This window comes from Leptopilina heterotoma, unplaced genomic scaffold (genome assembly GCF_015476425.1).
Source record: "Leptopilina heterotoma isolate Lh14 unplaced genomic scaffold, ASM1547642v1 Lhet_100, whole genome shotgun sequence".
In the NCBI taxonomy this organism is placed as follows: Eukaryota; Metazoa; Arthropoda; class Insecta; order Hymenoptera; family Figitidae; genus Leptopilina; species Leptopilina heterotoma.
In genome coordinates this window covers 1641707-1667744 of record NW_025110814.1, presented here as the reverse complement: position 1 = coordinate 1667744, position 26038 = coordinate 1641707, and the positions used below count along the sequence as shown (strand labels likewise).

Sequence of the window (26038 nt, the reverse complement as noted above, 5' to 3'; positions counted from 1 at the left end):
TCGTCCATATTAACCGGAGATATTAAACTTTTAAAAATCAAAAATTTTGGAAAATAAGACTTTTTTAAAAATTTTGTTAAAAAATGTTGAAGTTTAGTTTTTTTTGTATTTAGTTTCGTAGAGTTTTTTCAGATGCATCTTTTGAGCCCTAATTGAACATTTTTTGTCCATATTAACCGGAGATATTAAACTTTTAAAAATCTAAAATTTTGAAAAATAAGACTTTTATAAAAATTTTTTTAAATTATGTACACGGAGAGAAAAATCTAGCTTTAATAGTATGACACTACCTATACTAATTTCGCATGACTATAGTCACGCTTCAAACGCATGAATTCATACCCAAAAACCATGGGTCCACGCTTCACCATGGTTTTTCGGTATGTTTTCATGCGTTTGAAGCGTGACTATAGTCCATGCGAAATTAGTATAGGTAGTGTCATACTATTAAAGCTAGATTTTTCTCTCCGTGTAAAAGTAACTTCAAAAAATTATTACCAACTTGAAGAGCATTAAAAAACGCTTCGATTGACCTATTTTTTAACCTGATTCGGGCAGAAATTATGAAATTATTGGTATTTGAAAAATCAAGAATAATTGTGGAAAATATCATTTTTTCAACATTCTTGTTTATTAACTTATGTGTAATTATTAAACTATTATTACCATCTTATAGAATATATAAAAACACATTTTTTGCACCAAGAATTAATGATTTTTAACCCTTTTATAAAAAGTAATTCTATAATATTTTAATTATTATTATTTCCATGAGGAAGCAAAGTGTTCATGAAATGAACACCAAAATTATAAAAATGTACAACTTGGCAGCGGTTTTTTATCTTTCTTTTTCTATTTTCATAGGTTTTTTGTTTGTATTTTTTATTTATTAATTAGGAATAGTAGAAAATTAGGCATAGTAATTCCTAATTTTCTTTTTTATCTAGTTTTTATTATTTGCGTATTTTTAATTTTTTCTTATTTGTCTTTTTCAATTTCTTTAGGTTTTTTGTTTGAATTTTTCTAATTTTTTTTAGTTTAATACTGTTTGTCTTTTTCCTATTCGTTTATTAGTTTATTTTTTAAATTTCATTAATTACAATAAAAATTGAATTTGAAAAGAATTATTTACGCAACTACATAATAGAATATTATACTTTACGTAAATATATTATTTTGTGATTTTGTTAATAACGAAAAAATTTGTCTTCTCTCTTGTTTTAAAGCTGGGTCCCGGTGATCGAGTATATTGAGTCGAAATACGAAGAATTCTTGAATGCGGAATCCAGAGTTGTGAGACGACAAATTCCAGACAGCCGCGTTCATTGCTGTCTTTATTTCGTCGCACCCTCCGGTCACGGTTTGAAACCCCTCGACGTTGAATTTATGCAACGTCTTCATGATAAAGTCAACATTATTCCCGTTATCGCCAAAGCCGATACAATGACGCCCGACGAGTGTATACACTTCAAAAAACAGGTAAAAAAGCTCATATTTCTATTTTATATTTAAAAATTAAAATTAAAATTAAAAAAAACACTTTTATTCTATAAAATAAGATTTAGAAAAGAGAATTTTGTTTCGAAAATTGTAAATTGGCTGAAAATATTTTGATGGTATGTAGTTTTCTTTTTTACCTACTGTAAAAAAAATGAAGAGAAGAATACCGTTTTGACTTTCTTAATAAAAAATTGTTTTTGCAGATATTAAATGAAATTGCGCAGCACAAAATAAAAATCTACGAATTTCCCGAAGTTGAGGAAGAGGAAGACAGTAAACTGCACAAAGTTTTAAGGGACAGAGTACCATTTGCCGTTGTTGGCGCAAATACAGTCGTTGAACATGAAAATGGCAAAAAAGTCAGAGGCAGAAAATATCCTTGGGGAGTTGCCGAAGGTATTTTGTTTTTTTCAACTTTGAATCTTCCACTTTCAAAAGTTATTTTGGAATTTTTAATAATCCAATTTTTCTTCAACCAAATTTTTAAAATTTGTTACGAATTTTGGATTGCGTTTGGTAACAATATTTTTCATTTTTTTGGTAAATTTCGATTTTTTCAAGATGGAAATATTTAATTTCGCTGAGTAGAATTTTTGATATTTTGGGTTTAGAGATAAACTTTTTTTATTGAGACTTATTGGCAACATTTTAAGAAAATTAAAAATAAAAAATTTCAATTTAAAACTATTTTTATTTTTATTCTTCAATTTAGAAATTTGTAATTTTAATTTATAATTATTTCTATTTTTCTATTTAGAAATTTTTAGTTTTAATTTAACATTATTCTTATTATTCTTTTTAAAATTCAAAATTTGTAATTTTAATGCAAAATTATTTTTATTATTATTCAATTTAAATCTTTTTAATTTATAATTTAAAGTTTTTTAATTCATATTTTTCAATTTAAAAATTTGTAATTTAAATTTTAAATTAAATTAAATCGAATTAAATAGAGTTATATTTTTAAAATCAGAAAACTAAGTTTTTTGATTTAGTTTTATTTTTTATTAAATACAGTTTTCATTAAATTCAGTCTGTGTAAAAATTCGTAAATTGATAAATTGAAAGTATAAAATTTTTAAAATTAAGAATTCGACTCTTTTCCTGTTTTTAGTTTAAAAAAAAAATCTAATATAAAATTTTTTTCACAGTGGAAAATCTCGAGCACTGCGATTTCATTGCTCTGAGAAATATGGTGATAAGGACACATCTCCAGGACCTAAAGGACGTGACGAATAATGTTCATTACGAGAACTTCCGGTGTCGCACGTTAGCCGGTCTTGGCGTTGATGGAAAACCAACCAAAGTTTCGAACAAGTAAGTTTTTTTTTCTTTCCAAACTCTCTTCTCTTCCGGTATTTTTTCCCAATTTTTTTTCTTCCAGTCTGTGTTTTGTAATTAAAAACTAAAAATTTTCATTTTCCCAAAAAAAAAATAAAAGAAATGAAATGAAATTCCACACACACTTTTGGTTTATCTCGAGATTTATTTCGTTCTCGATTTTGCGATAAGCTCCACTCTGAAAGAAAGAAAAAAAAGTCATTTTCTCCGAAAAGAATTTTTTATTTCTCAATAATCGCGAAAAGAAAGAGGGGAAAAAGCTTGTGCATGCAAACTGATCGAAAAACTATCGGATAATCCAAAAATTATTCAAAACATTTTTTTGAATAATTCTTCGGGGGATGTAGGAGGAAAAAAATTGTCAATATCAGTAAAATTCAAAGAAAAGATAGAAAATGTGTCTTTACTCTTTTTTATTTTTTTCAATTAAAAGAGAGAAAAATGAGAAAATTTGTTTTTATTTATTTAACGTTTTTTCATTTTAAATACAAATTTTTGAAATTTAATTTAATTACTTTAATATTCTGATTTTAATAAAACATTTTCATTAAAAGAGAAAACTTCAAATTAAAGAAATTTTCTGATTTTAATATTTTAATTTCAAAAAATTTGACTTGAAATAGAAAACTTCATTTCTGATTTTAATTATTTTAATATTTTAATTTCAAAAAATTTGAATAAAAATAGAAGACTTTCAATTTGAAAAACAATTTCATTAATAAATTATTTTTTATTTTAGTATTAATTTTATTAAATATTGTTTCCTTCATTTTATCAACTACTTTTGTTTTTAATTTAATTACTGTTTTTATTTTTATTAATTGAATAATTCATTAACAATTTTATTCTTAACTTTTTATTCTTTTAATTTTTTAAAAAATTTTTTATTCTTTCTTTACCTTTTTTAGTCTTAACTATTCTTAAAATATTGTTTTCTAATTTTTTACAGTAGTTTTCAATTTTTTATTAATTTTACTTTTTTTAAATTAATTTTTTATTAGAGTTTGTTAATTATTTGTTTTTAATTATTCATTGACATTCATTATTTATTATTCATTAACAATTGTATGAATTAAAAAATTTTTTTTCTAATTTTTCAAAATCGATTTCAATTTATTTTATATTGATTGAAAATTTGAAGTTAATTTTTTTTTTATTTAGAAAATATTTGTGTAATCGGGAAAAGGAAGTGTTTCTGTAGTTTTCTTTTTTTTCCTAATAAAAGTTTGTTAATGTTGATTTCTTATTGATCAGTTTGTGCAACCCTGGAGTGATGAACAGTTTCGTGATGGTTTGGTAAGTCCTTTTCTAAGGCTGAGCTCTTGTAATACAGTTTTGTGTGCACAAGTCTTCACTGTATAGATATTTATCTATTTTGTTCTGTTTGTTAATTTTTTTTTCTTCTTTTTTTAAATTTACTTTTCCTACAATTTGCAAAAAAAACTTATTTTCCTACAATTTGAAAAAAAATTTCTCTCCATCGTAGAATATTTAAAACGTTGAACTCATGATATTGAAATTGATTTTTCCAATAATTTCCAGTGACATATTTCGAGTTCATCGACGTTAATCAATTTTTAAACATTTTTATTTTCTTTAATATCCAGTAATTAAAATTTTATTAAGTTTTGTCTCGAGTTCGTTCTTCGATCGATTGGCCTTTTTTTATTTTTTAATATTAAATAGAAATTTTAAATTTAGACATTAATTTGAGAATTCGAGAAGTAATGAATTTCGAAGCAGGTTTAATTTTCTAATGGAAATTTAGTTATAAATTATTAAACTAAATTATTCAATTTAACTAAATTTAAAACTAAATTTATTCAATTAAATAATCAAACGAAATTGTTTTGAATTAAAAATCATAACTTAATGTAACACTCTAAAATATAAAAATAGTAACATACTTATAAATTAAGGTTGAAAAACTAATTTTTATTACTGAAAAATACATATTTGTTTGTAAATTATTTATAAATTCGAATTTGAAAAAAACTTTGTACAATTTTCCTTTTGACGAGGGCAAATTTAATTTTCCCTCCACTTTCACACACACAGACACACGAGTAGTTAGTTATAAACTGAAGTTATAATTTCTAATATACATATATAATATTGTTGATAAAGTTTAGTGGCAGTTTGCTTCATGGGAAATTGATATTTGTTCGTAGGAACCCGCTGGCGCAATTGGAGGAGGAGAAGCGCGAACACGATAACAAAATGAAGAAAATGGAAATTGAGATGGAACAAGTCTTCGAAATGAAAGTTCGCGAAAAGCGACAGAAACTCAAGGATTCCGAAGTGGATGTAAGTGTTCGAGTAGTTAACTTTTCAAAACAAACTTTTAATATTCTTCTTTTCTTTTATTTTATTTTATTCATTTAATCTAATTTAACGTTTCAGTGCTCACGCAAATTGTTTTACTTTATTTTTTCAACTTTTGGAAATTTTTAAAATAGATTCAGTTTCTTTAAAAATTTTTTTTCTTTTCAACTTTTTAAAAAAAACTTTTTAATAAATATAAAATAAGATTTCATTTTTATTTCAGTTTTTTTGTTTGTTATTTATTTGTGAAGAAATGTTTAATTTTGTTTTCAACTGTTTGCACCTGAAAAACAAAATTTTTTTTTTTTATTAACAATTTGTGAAGAAAATGTTTCAATTTATTTTCGACTTTTCAAAATTAAAAAATAGATTCATTTTTTTTATTATCGATTTTGCAAAAAAATGTTTCGACTTTCAAAATTAAAAATAGATTCAATTTTTTTTTGTTATGAAATTGTCAAAAAATGTTTTCTTTTATTTTTTATTATTTAAATTTGAAAAACAAATTTATTTTATCTTTCTTATTAACAATGTGAGAAGAAACTTTCATTTTATTTACAACTTTTTAAAATTAATTAATTGATTCATTTTATTTTCTTTATTGTCGATTTATTTTTTCTTTTTATTATTATTATTATTATTAAATTTAAAAAAATAGATTAAATTTTTGTTATCAGTTTGTCAACAAAATTTTTTCTTTAACTTTTAACTATTTAAAATTCCAAACTAAATTTATTTTCTCTTTTTTAATTAACATTTGTGAAAAAAATGTTTTATCTTATTTTCAATTTTTTAAAATTAAAAAATAGATTCATTTCCTTTTTTAGTTAACAATTTGCTTATTTTTTTTATTGATTTTAGTATTAATTTTGTTCTCAAATATTTAAAATTGAAATTTATTTTCTTTCGTTTAATCAACAATTTGTGAAAAACATGTTTCACTTTATTTTCAAATTTTCTAAATTAAAAAATAGATTCATTTTTATTTTTTTGTTAACAATTTTTTTTATTAGTTTTATTATTGTCAAGTATTTATAATTGAAAAATACTTCTTTTTTAATTAACTATTTACTATTTTCAACTATCCAAAAAGAAGAAATAAATTTATTTTTCTTTTTTAACTATTAAATAATTCATTTTACTATTAATAATTTTAAATATAATTTAATAATAATTTTTAATTTAATATAATATTTTACTGAATAAAGTTAAAAAAATAAAATATTGAATAATTTTCAATGAGAAAAATAATAATTCAATAATCTATATTTTTATTTTCGTATTTTTCAATATTAATTATTAAATAATCGAAACGATAATTTAATTTCTTTTCTTCGTTAGTTTTAAAAGGAAAACGAAGTAATTAAATTGAGAAACGAGTGATTAAAATGAACATATGAAGTTGAAAAGGAAGAAAAAGAAATTTACAATTTTTTGTACTTTTAGTTATAAGGTATTTATTATCTTTAGTTTTTGTTACAAAAAACTTCATTGTAATGATAAATAAAAAAAAAGATAAAATAAGAAACAAAAAGGAAATAGAAAAGGAATGAAAATGTTTATAATTTTCTGGGAAAATTTGCAGCTCCAACGAAGGCACGAGCAAATGAGAAGATCACTGGAACAACAGGTTCGTGAATTGGAGGAGAAACGAAGAACTTTTGAATCTGAAAAACAGTCCTGGGAACAGCAGACCGGCCATAGTATTGAAGAATTACGTAGACGAAGTTTAGAAGCAAATTCAAAAGAGTAAGTAATTCTTGACAATTTCAGAAGAAAAAAGAAAAAAAATTCTCATTCACCTTTTTTTTAAAACAGAATCTACCCTTTTTATTTTGGTTCTTTATTTTTTTACAAAAAAAAAATTCGCACATTTTTGATAGATCCACTCACTGTTCTTTAATTTCGTTGTGATTCTTTGGGTTATTTTTCACAATTTCTTTTTTTTTACTCCTGTACTATTCTTTGGTAATTCGGTACTTAGACAAAGACAAAAAAAACGGGGAGCATAAATTTTCTCTGAAAATTCATTAATTCGAATTTTTCGTAAATGGAATTTTTTTATCGAATTCTATTTTTTAATTGAATTTCTATTTTGCACTCAGAATTTTTATTTGTTACTCGGAATTTTTATTTTTTACTTGAATTTTAACTATTTCTTAAATAAATTTCTATTTTTAACACGAATTTCTATTTTTTACTTGAATTTGAACTTTTCTTTAAATTAAATTTCTATTTTTGACTTGAACTTTATAAATTTTTGTAATATTAAATAGAATAGAAATTAAGTTGAAATTTTTTTAAAATATTGTAGGAAATTTTTCATTCAATTAAATAATATAATATTAAATAATAGAAGTTTTATTTAAAAATTTTTCAGTTTAATAAAATTTCCAATTTGAATAATTTGTTCTAAAGGAAATTTTTATTTACTAGAACTTTCATTCAATAAAACTTCCAAATTGGAAAATTTTTGATTCACTAGAATTTTTATTCAATAAAATTTCAAATTAAGAAGATTTAATATAAATTGATTTTTTAATAAACGAGTAAATAAATAAATTTTATTAGAAGTTTCATTTGAAAGAATTTTCAATTAAAATTTCCATTTTAGAAAATTTGCATTCAACAGAACTTTCGTTCACTAAAGTTTTCATTCAATAAAAATTTAAAATTTTGAAGATTTTAATTTTAAAGAATTTCTACTTTAAAAATGTATTTTTAATGAATCAACTTGTTATTTATAAACTTTTGATTTATCCGATTTTTTCCTCAATAGACTTTTTATCTGATCAAAATTAATGTTTAACTAACTTTTCATTCAATTGAATTTTAATTTTCTTATTTTAACTGAAAAAAATAATTATAAAAATATAAAAATTTATTTATGCAAAAATTCGATTTTCGGAAAATAAAAATTCGAAAATATGGAAAATACAAATTAATCCTTTTTTAGAAAAATATTTATACTCACCCTTTGTGTAAACTGTTATTTCTTTCTTTTATCTATTTAGTTTTGGAAATGGAAATATTTCTATTTGGTTGAGTAGAAAGTGAAAAATTTGTTAATTTTTTTTAATGCCAAAAGTAGAATTAAAAAAAATGCTGTGATAAATAATTGAAAAATATTGTTAATTATTCTTTTGAGATGAAAAGAATTATTAATATTTTAATTTAATGAAGTTGTGATTAATTTCTTTTTTCTTTGGTAAATGTGAAAAAATGGAGTATCACTATTTATTTGATGACTCCTAATAATTCCTATTTCGTTGAGGAAGTTAATTAATCAAACTTCATTTATAATGAGCGGGAGTAATTGCTAAAGCTTGTAGATTTTATAATTAGAGGAAATTGCTAATGATTAATCAATTAACGATTAATGGGTTATAATATTTTTTTTATCAAGAAGAGATATTTGCAAAGAGCTTTTTACCGTGTTTTTTTGTTTTCACTCTTTTTTATTCTCAAAATCCACTTTGTTTCCGTTTATTCTTTTTATTTTTTACTTCCTTTTTCATCTTTTTTTTGTTTTTAAACTTTTCGTTTCATGCCTATTTTTTTGTTTATTGTATTCTTTTTCTGTTAAATTTTTTATCTAATTTTCTTTTTATTCTGTATTCTATTTGGATTTATTAATTTTCCATTTTCATTAATTTTCTATTTATTGTTTTTCTAATTTTAATTTTAATATTTTTTACTTCTTAAGGGCATTTGAACCATGATGACGTCACAGATTTAAAACTAATGCTTTGCACAAACTGTGACGTCATCAAGGTTCAAATCCCCTTAACTTTATATTTGTTATATTTTTTTTCTTATTAATTTTTTACTTATTAACATTTCATTAATTATTTTTGTACTTATTAGTTATTAATTTTTTGTTTCTAATGTTTCTAATTTTTTAACTTATTCACTTTTTAACTTATTAATTTTTTATTTATTTATTTTTTTTATTATTTGTCGTTGTCTTAACTTTTAAATCTAATTACACTATTTTTTAAAAATATTTTTGTTTAATTTTTTCCGTCTTCTGAACCTATTTCCTTTACATTAACAAAGAGAGATGAATCACTAAGATCTTAAATTCGGTTCTCTAGGAATTTTAATTAAATTAATGTTAAATTTAATAATTTTATATTAAGCAAAAGATGGTTTTTAGTAAACTAAATCTTTGTTTGGTGATAATAATTTGAAAACTTTGAAAAAATAAAAATATTAGTTTCGTGAGTTAAAAGAAGTTACTTTTCTCCCTAGGGTTGCAATCTATTTGATAATTTGCAAAAATGATAAGTAATAAATTAATATAGAATTATTTACAATTGAAATTTTTATTGAAATTATGAAAAATAGATTAATTTTATTTACCACCCGGTATATATAATTTTTATTTTTCATAGTTTTGTCAGAATTTTGAAAAATTATTAGATTTTATTTCCGGTTTTATTGACCACTTGGTATGTATAATTGTTATTGCTAATAGTTTTGTCAATACTGTGACAAATTATTCAATTTTATTTATGTTTTACGACCACCCGGTATATATAATTTTTATTTTTGAAAGTATTGTCGAAACTTTGTTCGAAACTCTTTCAATAATAATTGAGGCCTCGGATCGAAGAACTCGACAAAGGGTTCATAGCAGTGAGTAGCAGTGAGCGCCTCTGGGACCCACACTGCTACCTGACTGGTATTATCCCTTGCAACCGCGCAGCGGTCGAGTTCTTCGATGCGAGGCCTCAATTATTATTGAAACTAAAATATGATTCAATTTTATTTTTCCGAATTTAATGATCACCCGGTATATAATTTTTATTTTCGAAATTCAGACAAACCTGTGAAAAATTATTAAATTTTATTTGTTTAATGCGCACCCGGTATACATAATTAATTTTTATTTTAGGAATTATTATCGAAATTGAAAAATTATTAAGATTTATTTTCCGATTTTAACCCTTCTACGGTATTAACATTTTATTTATATTAGCAGCGCCAAAAAAGAAGTGGCTACTATCACAAAAAAGACTTCGGGACATCATATTAAAATACGATGATTACCACAGAAATGGAGAAGATTTAGATTATTTACGGAAATTGTCCTATTATATCACCCTTTAATTTATTTATATGTTTTTTATTTTATATATTTATTTTATGTATTTTTTACACAATATTTCTTATATTCAACTCTTATACAATTACAAAATATTTTTTATTTTTCGGGTTTATAGACCTTCGGGAATTTGGATTTTCGGGAAATTAGACTTTCGGGACAGCGGTATTCGGGAATTTGACCGGCGACGAAAAGTTATAGATCTCACCAAAATACACATTTATTGTTCTCATCATTATTTGCTAAAATCTATTATTTTCCGAGAAAAATGTAAAAAACCATAAAATACCATAAAAACGGGTTAAAATATATACTTTCGCTCAAAAGAACATCCAGTGTCAACAACAAAATACAGTTTATTTACGTATTTTGATACTCTGATCACGAAAATCATACTAAAAATTGGTGCAAATTTAATATTTCTGGTAAAAACCAAAAAAAAAAAACACATAAAATAACCATAAAATAGTGGTTTTTTGAGTAAAAATCATAAAAAACGCAAAATTTTGAAAAAAAAATTCTAACAAAAGTTATAGATCTCACTAAAATACACATTTTATAATCTCATAATTATATTCTAAAATCTATTATTTTCCGAGAAAAATGTAAAAAAAACCATAAAATACCATAAAAACGGGAAATCTAAGACTTCGCCCGCCACAGCTCATGTAGTCTCGTTCTGTGCATATAGAAAGGGAGTCAAATTTACTTTCAAGTTAGTACTAGAAGGTATACTACCCAGACTCGACATTTTATGAGAACATAAAATGTGTATTTTGGTGAGATCTATAACTTTTGTTTAAAAAGTTTTTCAAAATTTTTCGTTTTGTACGAATTATACGCAAAAAACCACAATTTTATGGTTTTTTGTATGGTTTTCACCATGAAGATCAAATTTGCGTCAATTTTCATTATCATTTTCGTAATCAGCGCATCAAAATACGTTGGTATACAAATTTTTATTGAAATCGAAGGACCCCCTTATTCGGAAGTACACCCAAGGTCCCAATTATAGAACGCTTTTTAAGCTAACTAAATTTCTATGATAAATTTGTTGGAATTAGGAGTGTTAATATGAATAATTTTGGTATAGATAGAAAGGTTGGTATTTTGTGAACAGTATTTAGGTCCTAAAATGTTTATTTTTCATGAAATAAAAATAATATTAATTAAATTGTGAAACCCTGCACTAGTACCGATTATGAAACGATGATTTCCTGTATGTACGGGTGTTTCAAAATGAATGTCCTGATTATGAAACACCTACACTACCGTCGGGAATTATCGGTACGGCTGCACGCGCACGGCCCAAAAACATACCAATCTATAAATCACGATTTTTTTGTAAATACAAAAGTCAGAAAATTAACAAATATACCATTCGAAATATTATTAAATTCTACTATATTAATGATACATAACTGAAAATTTTAATAATTTATACAAAGATTGCAACAATCGACAAATTTGACAAAAAAAATTAAAAAATAAATTTTTTTTGGAAATTTTTTCAACCCCCGCACATCTTTTAAAAAGTGTAGAAAAAATGTGAAACTTACAAGAGTGTGATAACTCAACTCTTATCTTTAATTTAAGACCAAAAGAGTTTAAAAATCTTATTCCTTTCGTGAGATATCATTATAAACGTTCGAGCATGTTTTTTGACAAATGCATTGAATTAGTCGATTTTGAACGATTTTAGGCTGAAAATACTCGGCCGTTTATAATGATATTTCGCTAACCGATTGAGATTTTTGAACTCTCTTGGTCTTAAATTAAAGATTAAACTTAAATGATCACTCTTATGTAAGTTTTAAAATTTTTCTACAATTTTTAAAAAATGTGCAGGGGTTGAAAAAATTTCCAAAAAAATTTTATTTTTTAAATTTTTTTGTCAAATTTGTCGATTGACTGCAATCTTTGTATAAATTATTAAAATTTTCAGTTATGTATCATTAATCGTAGAATTTAATAATCTTTCGAATGGTATATTTGTTAATTTTCTGACATTTGTATTTACAAAAAAATCGTGATTTATAGATTGGTATGTTTTTGGGCCGTGCGCGTGCAGCCGTACCGATAATTCCCGACGGCAGTGTATTTTATTCAGTTAGTAATTAAAATTATATTGACTTATCCCAATAATTTGAATATTAACTATAAAGAATTAAATACAAAGAATAAATTCTAGTTAAATAGATTATTATATAATCAATTTTTTTTGGTAGAAAAGTAATGCGAAAATACTGAAAATATTTGAGGTTGTTTGCTGTATATTTTCTGTTTGTTCCATCAATCGGGACATGGAAATAATAAGTGTACCTAATGTGAAACGGTAGTTTGATGGGAAACCTGGCTAACCTTAATTTAAAAGCTAAAATGCAATTAAACATTTCTTTTTAAATTTAATACTATACAGAAATAATAATTCTTATATCGTGTAAAATTTATTGAAATAACTAGAATTTTCTTATCACCAATTTTAATTGCATTTATTTTAATTTTTGTAATACTGTTCCATAATAGGAACGAAATTATGAAAGCGTTTTATAACTGGGACCTTTACCCTATTGGAAAAATTACGAAAAAAAATTGTCTGTACAGGGTGGGCATTAAAATCTGTTAATACAATTTAATATTTTTTACACAATTTTGACAAAAATTATTTCAAAAATTAAAATTGTATATACAGGGTGTTCATTAAAATCGAGAAATAAAGTCTAATATTGTTTCACAATTTTGAAAAAAATTACTATGTAGAAGAAAAATTTTGTTGTGGCCATTTAAACTTAGAAATAAAATTCTATAATTTTTCACAGTTCAATATTTATTACACAATTTTGACAAAAAAATCTTATATGTGGTCATTAAAATCAATAAAATTTAATAATTTTTCACAGCTTGGATAAAAATTAAGAATAAAGTAAAAAATCAATTTTAATCTCTAGGGAAGAACAAAACTTCTTTAACTTTACATATAAAAATTTTAGACAATGCACAAAAGTTATTTTTTACTCTAGGGAGTAATATAATTTTTTTAAGTCTAGAGACTTAGAGAGTGATAATAATGTACTCTCTAAATTTAAATTAGTTACTGAGTTTTTGCTTTTAAATTAGTAAATTTAACCAATAATAGTATATTAAGCAACAAGGTACTTACGATATTTTTTATTCCAAAGGCACAAAAGTGTCGATTTCAGATACCAGACGACAGGGAGTAAAAGTCATTCATTTGTTCGACTTGTATGAAAATGGCGGCCTTTTTTTCCATGGGCAAAAATAACGCATGAGACCAGCTGTTTTTTTGCCCATGGGAAAAAAAGGTCGCCATTTTCATTCAAGTGAACAAATGAATGCCTGAGGTATGGAAATTAGTATTTATTTTGTTATTATAAATTACTATTTATTAGTAAAATTTACTAATTCAAAAGCAAAAACTCAGTAACTAATTCAAATTAAATTCTTACAGGGCCGAATATACAATATCTTAGTGGACCCCTTTCTATAACTTTTTTCGCATTTTTCTATTTCGCTATGTTGTTATTTTTTTATTCTATTTTTGTTTTTATTTTCTGTCTTTTTATATTTTTTTTAACAAAAATAACCGAAAATTTGTATAAAAAAATCTTTTTAAATTGAAAAAATTCATTTTAAACTTTGTTTACGGTCTTGTTTTGTTTTCATTTGCGTTTAACTTACCTTTTACTTTATTTTTCCCCTGCTCTCTATTAAAATGTTTTTTTTCTTTACCTCCCCCTTCAAAAAACAAAATCTATATTTTATATTTTGCGTAAAAGAAAACTGTACGTGGACGTACAAATGTCAGGTGAAAGAAAAATATTTATAAATACGGAAATTTGACATGTTCCTGGGGTTCGTTTGTTCTTCCCTCGTTTTTTTCGTACCGTTTGTTTTCATATATATGGCTTTATACTAAAAATTTTAAACAATATTTCAAACGCGAGCTTTTAATAATTTTTTTTAACTTTCTTTTATTTGCACATATACACACATACTAACGAAATGTCAGAACGACTTCCTGACATTTCACGTCTGCCTGCAGCTTGTTTTGCAAAATAAAATAAATTAATAATAACTGTGCGCTAGAGCTGTGCAAAATTCGAACCGAACCGAGTTTTGTTCGGTTTTGGGGCGCCGAAATGTCGAATATTCGACATCCGAACTGGGCTAGTTCGAATGTCGGTTTTTCGACATTCGAACTAGGCGAAAAAATTCGAACAGTTCGGTTCGAATTATTTTGCACAGCTCTACTGTGCGCGCTTTTTGCCCACAAAATAAAATTCAATTTTTACGAAAACAAAATTTTTTTTAGAACTTAAAACTTAGACGTTATAATATCAGTTTTTTCATGTTTCATAGTTGGAAGAGAAATTTTTTGTTTCATTAATGTTGTAGATTAAAGAAACATTTTAAAAAAAATTTTTAATTTTTTAATTTACAAAGTACAAAGAATTTCAGACAAAAGTAATTTGCTTTTGGTTGTTTAATTTGTTTCTGATGCGGTGAATATTTAGAAAAAATTAATTTTTTTAATTAGGAAAATTTAAATTTTTATCCGCAATTGTGGAAAAATTCTTTTTTAACTGCAAGTAGTCGGAGAAAATTAATTTTTATCTAACCGTAGTAAAAAAATTAATTTTCATCTGAAGGAAATTTGTTTCGCTTTTATACTATTTGGCAAAAAAAAATTTGTTGTATGTTGGTTTTATTAAGTATGAAATTGTTTGTCGTTTTTGCCTTTTTGATATTTGGAATTTATTTATTTTTTTTTTTTAATTTTCGTTTTGAATATTTTGATAATTTTGTTACGAAATTGAAATGTTTTTAAGACACTGATATTATGTCGTCTTTCAATGGATTGCAACAGAGCTGGGCACTGCCGAGGTTTTTTTCTCGTAAGTATCCCTCTCGACTTTGTACCAACAAATCAAATTTTTTTTGGGAATTTGGAGTCAAAAATTAAAATATTAATTTATAATAATTAAAAATATAATTTTTTATTAAGTATTCTTTGTCAAATTTTTAAAACTTTTAAGATATTTTTTTAAAAAAATTTTTAATTCAAAATCTTACTTTTAAAAAAATATTTATTTCAAATTTTAATTTTTAAGTTTAAAATATTAAAAATAGGTTTTTAAACATTAAAACATTAAAAATATTATTATAAAGTTTAAAACATTTTAAATATTATTTTCCAGAAATGTTCAATATAATTTCAAAGTATCTTTTTTAAAATTTAATTTTAAACTTTAAAGCATTATATTTTTAAAAATATTAATATTTTAAAACTATTAAAAATATTATTTAAAAAAAATATCAAAAATATTTTTACAATTTTAAAGCTTTAATAATATTATTAATTATTAACTTCATCATTAAAAAAGTATAAAATTATATTATTCATTTTTTTAATCATTAAGCCAAGGATAATTTTATAAATAAAGGAAAAGTAAAATATAAAAAAAATTTTTAATTAAAAAAAATATCAAATACACTTTTAAAAAAAAATGTTCCTGATTCTCAAAAAAAGAAATTTGTCGGTACTTACGTTACTTGAAGAAAAAACATCTTTTCAATAAGTAGAGAGCATCGTGTTTTTTTTCTCTTTTGAACATTTTTTCCTATTTTTTCTCCTTCTTTGGAATGGATGTCCAGCTCTGGCTCATGAAAAAAAAATCATGCGAGTGCTTGCTGCTTGGCTGCGCTTGTTTTATTGTTTGTTTGTTTGTGTGTAAACAAAAAAAATGGGGGTCTCCCTGATTTAGGACCGGATCCATGTCGTCCGAGGGATCTGGAGGTGGCGGGGGTACAATGCGCGGTTCAAGAGGAGGTTTTGGAAGTCTTCTCCGTCGTCACACCAGTTTCAAATCACCTCAAGAGAGTCCCACACACACACTACAGCTTCTCGTACAGCAATCTCGTACAGAATCCTAGAACATCACAAAAATCATTCTCATTACTATTGTTATTATTATTATCAATTATAATAATAATAATAATCAAAAAATTCTACAGGACTCTTAAAAAAAAAAAAATTTGCTCACAAAATCTCTTTTTTATTTTTTTACAAACAAGGCACAATTCTTGCTTTCCAATATTTCAATTTCAAAACTAAAAAGTAAATTTAAATTATTTTTTTGAAAATTGACAAAATTTGTTGACGTAGTGTTTAAATAAACATTAGAAAATTGTTTCCGGAAAAAAACTATAAAAAAAATTATCAAATAGAAAATGATCAACAACTTGAGATAAACATCAACAAATTGAGGAAAAATTATCAACAATTTGAAAAAAAATTATCAACAAATTGAGAAAAAATATCAACAAATTGAGAAAAAAATTATCAACAAATTGAGAAAAAATATTAACAAACTGAGAAAAAATATCAACAATTTGAAAAAAATTATAACCAATTTGACAAAAATTATAAACAATTTAGAGAAAAAAAATTATCAACAATTTTGAAACGAAAAACTATGAAAAACTTAGCATAATTTATCAGCAATTTGACAAAAAAAAATTTGGAAAAATAAATTATTGTTGAAATAAATAAATATAAAAAAAGTACGAGTAGTAAAATAATTAAACAAATTAACAACAATTAAATGTCAAAAAAATACATAAATTTTTTATACGAAGAAGAACCCTGTAAGAATTGCAAAATTACTTTTTTTCTGTAATATTATTAATTTAAAAGAAACAAATTTCAACTAATCAGTATTTTTGGCACAATTTTCATATTCTTTTTTTTTCGAATAAATGATATAAAAAATAAATACCTCTGTTTTTTTTCGTAATTTTGCACTTTTTTTTTAGCAATTTGCGAATTAATAATTGTAATATCGAAAACAAAGTAGTGCTAACATTGAAATAACAATTATTTGGTCATTTTTTTAAATAACAACAATTATAACACAATAATATTGTAACCACTGAACAAGCTGTTGAATTTTGAGAAGAAATAACTTTTTTTTCCTCAAAAAAAAAAAAAAAAAAGAAAATTTAGAAGTGTAATTTTTTTTTTGAATCTTGAAAAACAGCTTGTCAGTGGAAAATTTATCGTTATTAGTCAGCTACTTAACATTTAATATTATTAATAATATAAATAGTTACAAAAAAAATGTTAATTTCATTATTAAAAATTTTTTGCGCAAATAAAATTTAATGCTTTCTTACAAAAATTTTTTTTTTTACTAACCATCATTATTTTTTCGAAAATCAGTGAATTTTCCAGAAAGGAGCCGAAATTTATTATCATTTGTTATTGTTCATTTTGTCGAGAGAAAATTAACGAAAAATTAGTATTTATTTGGTTGTTAGTAGGGGAGAGTAGGCTATATTGAACCAGGTTTTTTATAAAGTACAAGAACTACATAGTCTGTTTCGGTAATACTAACTTATATATTGAATAAGAAAAAATTTCACTCAGTCATTTCTCAGAAAATTGAAGTGGTTCACTGTTGACGCTGGTTCAATGTAGCCTACTCTCCCCTAAATTTATTCTACTGATAACTATTTTACTAAAGTAATTATTAAAAATTACTTTACTACTTTTACTAGTAAATACTAAATTTCATAAATTTTAGTAAATACTAATTTAGTAAATTTTGCAATATCTAATTAGTAATTTTTTCAATTTACAATTATCTATTAGTAAACTTGATAATTAGCCATTTGCAATTTAAAAAAAATAATTTACATAGAAAAATAAAAATTTTATTTAACTTTTTTAAATACAAAATTTTTTTTTCGTTTTCTTAATAAATAACGGCAAAAAGTTGAAAGTTTTTTATTAATTAGTAATTAATAAATTAGCAAATTAGTAAACAAAATTACATCTTATTTTATTATTCAAATAAAAATTAGTAACATTCGTTCAATGTTAGCCGAAAAATAAATAATATTTTTATCAACTCTTATTAACATTTATCAATTACTGAACATTAGTAAAGTTTAATAAATTTGCTAATTTACTAATTACATTACAAGTTCTAAAATTATTATTTTAAGTAGTAAATCAATTACTAATTATTTAGTGAATAATTTATTCAATTTAGGATTTAGTTTTTATTTAGTCAATTTACTAATTTAGCAAATTTACTTAATTATAGTAATTACTAAATTTGGTGAATTTACTAAGGTTGTAAATTTTCTTGTTTATTCAATGCACTAAATTTAGTGAATTTACTAAATTTAGTAAATTTACATAGTATTTAATAAATTTACACTACCGTCCACGAGTATCAGGACGATTACATTCGACTCTATGAAAAAAGATGCCATTACTTTTTCAACCATATCTCGGAAATTAAAGGAGATACAAAAAAAACTTAAATACGGTTAGAAAGCTGATTAAATTCTGCGTAAAATAAGCCGTCTTTGAAGTAATTTCGTTAATTATTTTGTAAGTTGTAGAGTGAGAAAGAAATAAAAAAAATTATCAAATTTTCTCATTTTTGTCTCTTGACTTCAACTTTTTCAAAAATCTAAAAAATGTAGATAAAATTTTTCTAGAAAAACAGAAGTCTTCGTTAGAATTTCAGCTTTAAAATAAGCCTTCAAAAATTAAAAAAAGGTTAATCCGTCTTCGATGTATCATTAAAAATGTGAAGCCGTGTTTCGACCGATTGGTGCATTGAAATTCACCTGTGACGACTCGATTCTAGCTTCGCGCGGCAGCGAATGAGAGAGAAAACAGGAACGAATTCATGCGGGGGAACGATAAACTTTTGATTTTCTTTATATTACTCGTGAAACATCATTATTTATTATTCCCCAGCATGAATTCGTCCCTGTTTTCTCTCATTCGCTGCCGCGCGAAGCCAGAATCGAGTCGTCACAGGTGAATTTCAATGCACCAATCGGTCGAAACACGGCTTTACATTTTTAATGATATATCGAAGACAGATTAACCGTTTTTAATTTTCGAAGGCTTATTTTAAAGCTGAAATTCTAACGAAGACTTCTGTTTTTCTAGAAAAATTTTATCTATATTTTTTTTAGATTTTTGAAAAAGTTGAAGTCAAGAGACAAAAATGAGAAAATTTGATAATTTTTTTTATTTCTTTCTCACTCTACAACTTACAAAATAATTAACGAAATTACTTCAAAGACGGCTTATTTTACGCAGAATTTAATCAGCTTTCTAACCGTATTTAAGTTTTTTTTTGTATCTCCTTTAATTTCCGAGATATGGTTGAAAAAGTAATAGCATGTTTTTTCATAGAGTCGAATGTAATCGTCCTGATACTCGTGGACGGTAGTGTACAAATTTTGTGAATTTACTTGTTCAGTGAACTTACTTAATTACTGATTTTACTTATTTAGTAAAGTTACATATTTAGTGAATTTACTAATTTAGTTAATTCACTAAATTTATTAAGGGGTTACACCACTTTGAAATTTTCAAAAAATTGAAAAAAATTTTTTTTGCTTAAAATACTCCTTATGATCACCAAAATGATATGTCATTAGTTATATGGGTGATTCTCCGCGTAGCGCACGATTTGGTTTATGAAATTTAAAAAAAAACTTTTTATCGTTATGATTATTGTCAATATATTTTTTTGAAAATAAAGGCTTTAGAAAGAAAAATCTATAGCGGGCCGGAAAAATTATTTATAATTTTTGTTGTAAACAAGTGTAGTAATTAACTAATTCACTGTTTGAACACATTCTGTCAAAAAAAAATTTTGCGGTAATTTAAACAATATTATAGCGTAAATCTCATTTAAAAATTATTATTTTGGTAATTTATGGAAATTTATAGAAATGTTTGGAAATTTTCGCGATAATTTATAAAAATATGTAAAATTTAAATTACACTGCAAAAAATGGCGTCTCAAAATAAGACGTTTAGACGTTTATAAACGTCTTATGTAAATAAGCGTCTTATTTGAGCGACTTAAATGAAAAACATAACCTCCAAATACATGCATTTTAGAAGGCAAATAAGACGCTTATAAACGTCTTAGAAGTGACCACGTAAACGTCTTAAACCAAGACGCTCTTTTTTTACAGTGTATTATTAAAAATTTGGATTTTGGTAATTTATGGAAATTTTCGCGGTAATTTATGGAAATTTATAAAGTAATTTATGGCAATTTGTAAGGTAATTTAAAGAAATTTTGTCGGTAATTTTTAAAAATATGCAAAGTAGAAATCACAATTGAAAATTTTTATTTCGGTAATTTATGGAAATTTTTGCGGTCATTTATAAAAATTTTCGTGGTAATTTATTGAAATTTATTTAAGTAATTTATGGTAAACTTTCCTGAGCTATAGGTTTTTTTTATTCCTTATATATGTGGCACCATAACGCTACATTTACACTACCCAGTAAAAAAAAACTAATTCAAATGAATTGAAACGAATTAACATTTTTGGTAGGCTCCAATTCGTATTTGTCACAAAGCGGGATTCACTCAAGCTCTTTGTATATTCAATTGAATTTAATTCAATATGTACCAATTTGTCCAAACGAATTCGCATTCGAAAGAAATGGCCAAGGAATGCATTGAATTCGTGCTAACGAATTGAAAAAAATTAAAGGCTCAAAACTTGTCCAGTGAATTGGTACGGATAGAAGGTTCGGAAGTTCAATACAGTTTCACGAATTCAGGAAAATTGCATCATGGCTCCAATTCGTATTTGTCACAAAGCGGGATTCACGAAAGCTCTTTGTGAATTCTTTTTAATTCATTTCAATTAGTTTTCGTTTACTGGGTAGGTTCTTCGTAATACGAAGGTCGGTGGAAATTCTGAGGTCGGTGGAAACTGAGGCCGGTGGGAACTTTTTCAACCGACTTTAGATATTTTAATTTTTTGAAAAAAGTATCATTAATTTTCGATCGGTTTAAAGTGGATCTCATTCGTATTGACCAAAACAATATAACTACGCTTTATTTAACCTTTTTTATAAATAATTGTTTAATTTGTGGTAAAATATTTAAGGGTCGGTGGAGATTATTTTGTGATTCCCTTATCAAATTTCCAACTGAAAATGAGTGAAAAATGAATAAATCAATTAGAACATTGATTCTTTTTCCTGAATTAACTTAAGGAAGTTATTTTTTGTGTTTACAAAAGTAATTTTAAGTTAACATTTGATTTTCATTTAAATAATTCACTGTTTGTTAATAAAATAATGAATAGCATCCAAATTTGCTGTCAAGCATAAACTGAAAAAAACATATATAAAATTAATTCTTTTTTTAAAATTTTTTTTATTCAACTGTACTAAAGTAGACAATACTAAAATGTCAATAGTAATTGTATTTATTATTGCATATTACTAAAATTATTAACTTTTTTTTCTAAACTTCCTGTGGGGACAGGTAAAAATTGGACGTTTTCAGCCTTAAAACCGCTTATTTATGAAAAATTATAATCTTAGATACAAAAGTAATTATTGGTTTTTGTTTCTAAACATATAGATAACCTTTTTACGTTGGAATTGTAAAAATATATGAAAATTATTTATTATTTTTCCATTATAACATGAAAAAAACCAAGTTCTGCGCTACGCGGAGAATCACCCATATATCGATATCTCAAGTAAAAAGACAATTTTCGAACTGTTCAAGCAGGGTCGCGCGCCAACGTTTACATTGTAATGAAAACTTTTAACCCGTTTTTCTCAAAACTGTATTTTAAAAATCGGTGGACAATCTGGATGCCACAAATTTCAATCGATCCTCTTAGATCTTTTTTTATTTTGTTTGTGATATAATTATCTAGCGAAATACGTACGGATTTTTCGAAATATTAATATTTAAATTTTCTAGACAACTTTAAATAATGAAATTTAGGCAAAAATATGTACTTTTTCCTTCAAATCGATGCCATTTTGCGAAAAATAAATTTTTTTAAAACGGATACGTATTTCGCTAGATTTTGAGCTACAGAAACTAAAGCATTTTTACTTTTTGGTCTAGCTTAATTCTGGACCGAGTTATAGTGTCCACCGTATGGCGATACATTTTTAAAGTACTTTAACATATCATCTGTCAAACCGACAATTTAAAAAAAAAAGAAATTTATATATATATATATATTTTTGTAGTTCAAGAGTAGTACAATACCCTACTGTAATTTAATTTTCCTAAAAAAATTTCTATTCTTCAATAAAAATTGTTGAAAAAGCTTATGTTTTGAACGGGTCAAAGTGGTGTAACCCCTTAAATATACAAAATTTAGTGATTTTACTTGTTTTGTAAATTTACTAAGATAGTGATATTACTTATGTAAGTAAATTCACTAATTTAGCAAATTTACTAAATTATAGTGAATTTACTAATTTAGTAATTTTGCTACATTAGTGAATTTACTAAATTTAACAAGTTTTCTAAATTTTATGAATTTTCCAAAAATTGTAAATTTACTAAATTTTAAAAATTCACTGAATTAACTAGATTAGTAATTTTAAATATTTAGTGAACTTACTAAATTAGTGAGTTTACTTATTTACTAAATTTACTAAAGTAGTAAAAATTGATTTACAATTGTTTAAAAATAAAAAACAAAATTTTACTAATTTTTCGTTAATTCATATTTTGTGTGAACATTTTTTTTCCTCATCGTTTTCTATATATGAAAAAAACCCAGATATTCTCTTATTGTGTGTGATTGCTGCGGATTAAAGGTAAATTATTTTTCTCATTTTAATGCTGCTTTTTTAGATGGAAACCAAAATTTATTGTATAATATTTATGTAGAAATATAGTTATCTAAGTGGAATTTCAAGAAGGAAGCCAAACTCAAAGGTCTTTTTTCCAACTAAAAAGTATAAAAAATTCTTTTTTTAAATATTTCATAAACTAGCATGAAATTTTTTTTTATTTCGATTTTATGCGAAAATTTTTTTGTCGCATGCGTGTTTTTTTTCTAAATTTCTGTCAGCATGAATTTTTAAATTTTCGAAATATTTGCAAGATTAAAAAAAAATTCTAAAATACATTAAAAATTGTTTTTTTTAATTAAAATTTTTTTTTCTAATTTAAAAAACTTTTTTTCAAATTCAAAAACCTAAACATTTTTTCTTCGTAAATTTTTTAAAATCTAAAGTTTTTTTTAAAGTTAATTATTTTTCATACTTTTTGGACATGCGGTATATTAATTATTACTAGTTTTAATAAATTTCGAAGTTATTTAAAGATACTTATACTTTTGTAACACCCAGTATATTTTTTAGCTTTCCTTACATTTTTCAAAAATAAAAAAATTATTTTTTTTGTAAATTTAATGTGAAAATCCCATTTTTTTAATGTAGAAAATTGTATATTTTTCTCTTGGTGTTGGTTGTACTTTTTGTAAAAGTAAAAGTAAAAACAAAATACCCAGTAATTTTAGATTTCTGATAAATATAATTTAGTCATAAATATTTATAAAAAGTGAGGTCTATCAAAATTTCCCTCTCATCCTAGAAAATTAATTTTATCATTATTCCTCTCTTAACGAATTTTGTCATTTCCTTTATTGCCTTATTTAAAAAAAAAGTTGGGAGATTATTTTGATTTCTCCTTTCAGGGCCGTCGATGGCAAGGACAAAAAGAATAAGAAGAAGGGCCTCTTTTAATCAAAACAAACACGACAAAAAATACGATATTTACAAAATAGATCACTTCTAGTTCAAAAAAAAAATTATAACAATAATAACCGCTGCCAGGTTTTTTCTTATTTTCTTCCCTCGTTACATCAAGAAGTAAAAATATTCTCCAATTTCGAAAAAAAAAACTTTTTTTTGCGCACAAAATCGAAAATATTGTCAATTTTTCATTTGTGCACAATTTATAGAAAAAAAATAAAGAAAAAACGAAAATTAAAAAGCATTTTGCTATTTTTTAAAATTAAAAATTGTAAAATAAAATTTTAATTTTTGTCTAATTTGGAAAATTGAAAAACATTTTTCCATTCTTTCTTCTAGTAAAAATTGTAAAATAAAAATTTTCAAAATATTTTTACTAAAATTTTGTAATTTTTATAATATTTTATATCTTGTAATTCTAGCTAAAAAAGCAGAACTGAATTCTGTGCACAATTTCGAAAATTGACAAAAAAAAATTTTCGAATTTCCTAAAAAAATATTTTTCTATTGTTTTTTTAATTTTTAGTTGTTGTTTTTTTAGCGATCTTAGTTAACAAATAATTGATAATTCAACGTACAAATATTTATAAATATATATATATATATATATATATATATATATATATATATATATATATATTATACAAAAAAAATAATCGATACGACGACAAATTTTCTTTGACAAATTATTTATTTTAAGTATGGAAAGAGCGAGATTTAAAAAAAACAAAAAAAGAAAAGAAAGATAAAATAAATTAAGCGATTTTTTATTGGACGCTTTGAAAATAATCATTTTTTTAGCGAGCGAATCTTTTTATATGTAATATATATATTAATAATATTGATAATTAATAATTACCTAATATTATTAATTAATAAAGAATAATTAATCATTAACAATTAATAATTAGTAATATTAATTAATATTAATTTTTGTTGTTAATTAATAATTATTATTTAATAATTAATAATATTAATTTTAATATTAATTATAAAGTTAGTTATAATAATAATGATAATAGTTATAATATTAATAATAATAGTTATAATAATAATAATGATAATAGTTATAATTATAATAATTATAATTATGAAAAAATTAATAATAATAAAATAAGAAAATAAAAAAACAAATAATATATCAAAGCGTAAATTGCTCATAAGAAAATTTTTATTATTGTGACCCCGAGATAGAAAATGGCGAAAATCGATTGTCGATAATGTCGTTGATCGCAGGAACGAATCACAAATAAAATAGAGCGCAGTGGCCATATTATAAGAAAAAAAAACGCACGAAAAAATCAAGCTAAGTTTAAGTAGATTTTAAGATTTCGAAATTCGAATTAAGTTTTTGCAAAAAAATTCACTTTCCCCATCAAAATTCAATTTTTTAACTACAAAAACTAGATTTTTGTTCTTAATATTCAGTAAAAAAAATTTTGCTTCCTCGTGTGAAATTTGTGGAAATTTTCTTTTCTAATCTTAATTTTTTTAAAAATAATATTTAACTATATTATTATTTTTCTTTTAGTAGAAATTTTTTCAGTTAAAATATTTATTATATGTAATTTAAAAAATACTTTTAATACTTTTTGTAAAACTATTTATTAATCTAAAAATACTTAATATATTTACTAAAAAACTAAATATTTTTAGTAAAAAACAAAATTATTTAGTCTGTTTTAGCAAATAAACTAAATATATTTACTAGAAAACTTTATATTTTCACTATAAATACTAAATACATTTACTGAAAGTACTAAATATTTTTACTTAAAAAAAATATTCTACATATTAAACTAAAAATACTGAATAATTTTACTGAGAACATTTAGTATTGTTTGTTTAATATTTAGTATTTTTAGTTTAATATTTACTATTTTTACTCAAAAATAAAATTATTCTGTTTTTTAACTGAAATATTTTTACTAAAAATATTCTGAATATTAAACGAAAAAATCGAATATTTATACTGAAAAATTTAATATTTCTGCTTAGAAGTACTAAATAATTGTGTTTCTTTACTAAAAATAGTGAGTATGAAACTAAAAATACCAAATATTTTTACTGAAAACATTAATATTTTTACTAAAAATATTTAGTATTATTTTTCACTAAAAATATTAAGTATTTTTATGATTTACTATAAAAATAGT

The 26038-nt window shown here is 23.6% G+C and overlaps 2 protein-coding genes across 5 annotated transcripts in view; one reads left to right on the top strand and one right to left on the bottom strand.

The window, feature by feature from the left end:
• LOC122499236 (septin-7) overlaps nucleotides 1-24031 on the top strand; it is a 145214-nt gene extending 121183 nt beyond the window's left edge. For 3 of the 4 annotated variants that reach the window (XM_043607459.1, XM_043607469.1, XM_043607442.1), the window contains 6 exons: nucleotides 1227-1479; nucleotides 1704-1896; nucleotides 2652-2817; nucleotides 5013-5148; nucleotides 6752-6915; nucleotides 16063-17073. In XM_043607459.1, coding sequence (XP_043463394.1) covers nucleotides 1227-1479; nucleotides 1704-1896; nucleotides 2652-2817; nucleotides 5013-5148; nucleotides 6752-6915; nucleotides 16063-16231 — 1081 coding nt within the window. In that variant the 3' untranslated portion in view covers nucleotides 16232-17073. Of the gene's footprint in view, nucleotides 1-1226; nucleotides 1480-1703; nucleotides 1897-2651; nucleotides 2818-5012; nucleotides 5149-6751; nucleotides 6916-16062; nucleotides 17074-23824 lie in introns of those variants that run through there. The other variant, XM_043607451.1, reaches the window with a different exon arrangement.
• Nucleotides 15753-26038, bottom strand: part of LOC122499266 (ras-related protein Rab-43) — a 145218-nt gene continuing 134932 nt past the window's right edge. Inside the window, exon 6 of the mRNA XM_043607523.1 lies at nucleotides 15753-16227. The gene's annotated coding sequence lies outside the window, so the exon portion shown is untranslated. The remainder of the gene's footprint in view (nucleotides 16228-26038) is intronic.